The following is a 2219-nucleotide window of genomic DNA, read 5'->3' as shown; positions in this document are numbered from 1 at the left end:
AATGACTCACAACTCAGCAGGAAGATATCGCAAGTTTCTGTGCAGGCCATCTATGACATTCATATCTTCAGCAGTCAACTGGAATTCGAAGACCTATCACACAAGAGGAAAGCTTTCAGTATATTTAGATCGCATGTTTGCAACTGTTAAAAGTTCAAGTGAGTGGTATAGAGGCAATATTTAAAATATGAAAAATGTCCAGAATTTATTAAAAGCATTTAGTGAAACATTCAAATTGCCAAGAAATATTTGGAAAAAATTAATATTAAAGAAAAGTTTCTTGCTTTTAAGAGGTATAAAGGTTTTATTATGCAGAAACTTAAAAGTGAACATTCAAAGAAATAGAGTACAGTGCTGTAAGAAAGAGAGGCACATTATTTCCACAAACTGTAAAGGTTTATATTTCTCTCAAGAGGGTGGAGACTGCATAGGAAGTTCTGTATTGGGACTTGGCTTATGGGCAAAGGATGGCCCATTCACAGAAGATAATGGCCATTCTTAGGAAAAAGAATATTTGCAGGTGAAAAAGACAGTCTATTCACAAGTAAGCAAGGCCTATTTGCATTTAAAAGAAAATTGGCCAGCCTTACTGTGTATGAAGAGAAGACAAAACAAACAAACAATAACAAGAACCTTGGCCTGTGCCCTGAAGTTGCTGTTTCTTTTTTTAAAATTATGATGTTTTTTGTCTCCTTTCAGGGAGGACCTATCTTTATTTATTCTATTCTGCTTCACCCACCCCCAATCTTAGACTCTTTATTGTTAAGAGACAGAGAGCAAGGTGGATGTGGTGGAGCACTCCTATAAACTCAGGACTCAGGAGGCTGAGGCAGGAGGATAGCTGCGAGTTCAAAGTCTCCCTGGCCCTCTAAGTAGTGAGTTCAAGGCTACCCTTAACTACATATTGAGACCTTGTCTTAGAAAAACAAAAAGGAAAGAAGGAAAGAAAGAAAGGAAAAAAGGGAAGCAAGGAAGAGAGGGATGGCGTGAGGGAAGGAAGGAGGAAGGAAGGAAAGCAGAGGTGCTGAGGGTCTGCCTTGTTATAGCCACTTCAGGATGAGGGTGGGTGTTGACCTTGCCTAGCCAGGGATCAAAAGTTTCACCCTCACTGATCTAAAGGAAGATGGCTTTTATTGTTTGAGTAATTCTCTTTTGATAGTCTGGAAATGAAGGCAAGAATATTTTAAGACTACAAAACACTGCCGTCAAAACATTGGCAGGAAAAAAAAAACAGCAGAGAAGCAGACTAGGAAAAGAGTCAACAGAATTCAAAAATCTTGCAGGACATGAGAATATATTTCTAAAGGCTAAATCTAACAAGGATTTGACATTGGTTAAGGGACTTTAAGGATTTGAATAGTTAAGGGACTTTAAAGGATGAATACTACACAAATGAATCAAACAAAAGGTGGTCTGGAAAACTAAACAGATGCTTCTCAAAGGAAGACATACAAATGGCCAACAAACACAGGAAATGTCCTTACTGTCACCAATTATCATAGGGATACAAATCAAAGCCCCAATGAGCTATCATCTCACTCCAGTTAAAATAGCCATTATTCAAGTTCAATAAATAGCAAATGTTGGAGAGTGTATGGGAAAAAAGAACTCATATATTCTGCTGGTAGTGATGGAAATTACTATAGCCATTGTGGGAAAAGTATGGAGAGTCTAACAATTTAACTGTGATATCATCCAGCAATTCTACTAGGTTGCACAAGTTTAAACAGAAGAACTCTTTGTACCAAAAAGATACTTGCACCCTGAGGTTTTTCTGCAGCACTCTCAACAATAGCCACAGTGTGGAATCAAGCAGATGACCTTTAGCACAGGAATGAATAAAGAGAATGTACTTTATTTGCTGAGCAGAGTGCCATTCAGCCATAAATAGAGCAAGATGCATTATTTGCTGCAACATGGATGTAAATGCGGTGCATTATACTGAGTAAAATAAGCCAGATGGAAAGGCAAACTCTACATTTTTTTCTTTTTTTTTTGTACCAGGAATTGAACTCAGGGCCTTGGTGTTGTGCTGCTGAGCAACATCCCTGGTTCTGGTTTCTTTCATATTAGGAAACCAATAAGTCAACCTTGTAGAGGTACACAATGGAGCAGTGCTCTCTGCAGAAAGGGAGGTAGACCAGGGAGTGGAGTGAGAAAAGAATAAAGATGAATCTTTAGAGAATAGGCAGGGTCCTAGGGGTGTGCAGGTGGGAGAG

The 2219-nt window shown here is 38.7% G+C and overlaps 1 protein-coding gene across 1 annotated transcript in view; it reads right to left on the bottom strand.

Moving 5' to 3' along the window:
* LOC102022725 (prostaglandin-E(2) 9-reductase-like) overlaps positions 1-2219 on the bottom strand; it is a 14481-nt gene that overhangs the window by 1385 nt on the left and 10877 nt on the right. The window contains exon 7 of the mRNA XM_005386854.2: positions 11-93. Within this exon, the coding sequence (XP_005386911.2) occupies positions 11-93 (83 nt within the window). The remainder of the gene's footprint in view (positions 1-10; positions 94-2219) is intronic.

Source organism: Chinchilla lanigera, unplaced genomic scaffold, assembly GCF_000276665.1.
Source record: "Chinchilla lanigera isolate Chin_1 unplaced genomic scaffold, ChiLan1.0 scaffold00028, whole genome shotgun sequence".
In the NCBI taxonomy this organism is placed as follows: domain Eukaryota; kingdom Metazoa; phylum Chordata; class Mammalia; order Rodentia; family Chinchillidae; genus Chinchilla; species Chinchilla lanigera.
The sequence above is the reverse complement of the archived record's forward strand: the minus strand, read 5'-3'. Positions and strand labels throughout refer to the sequence as shown.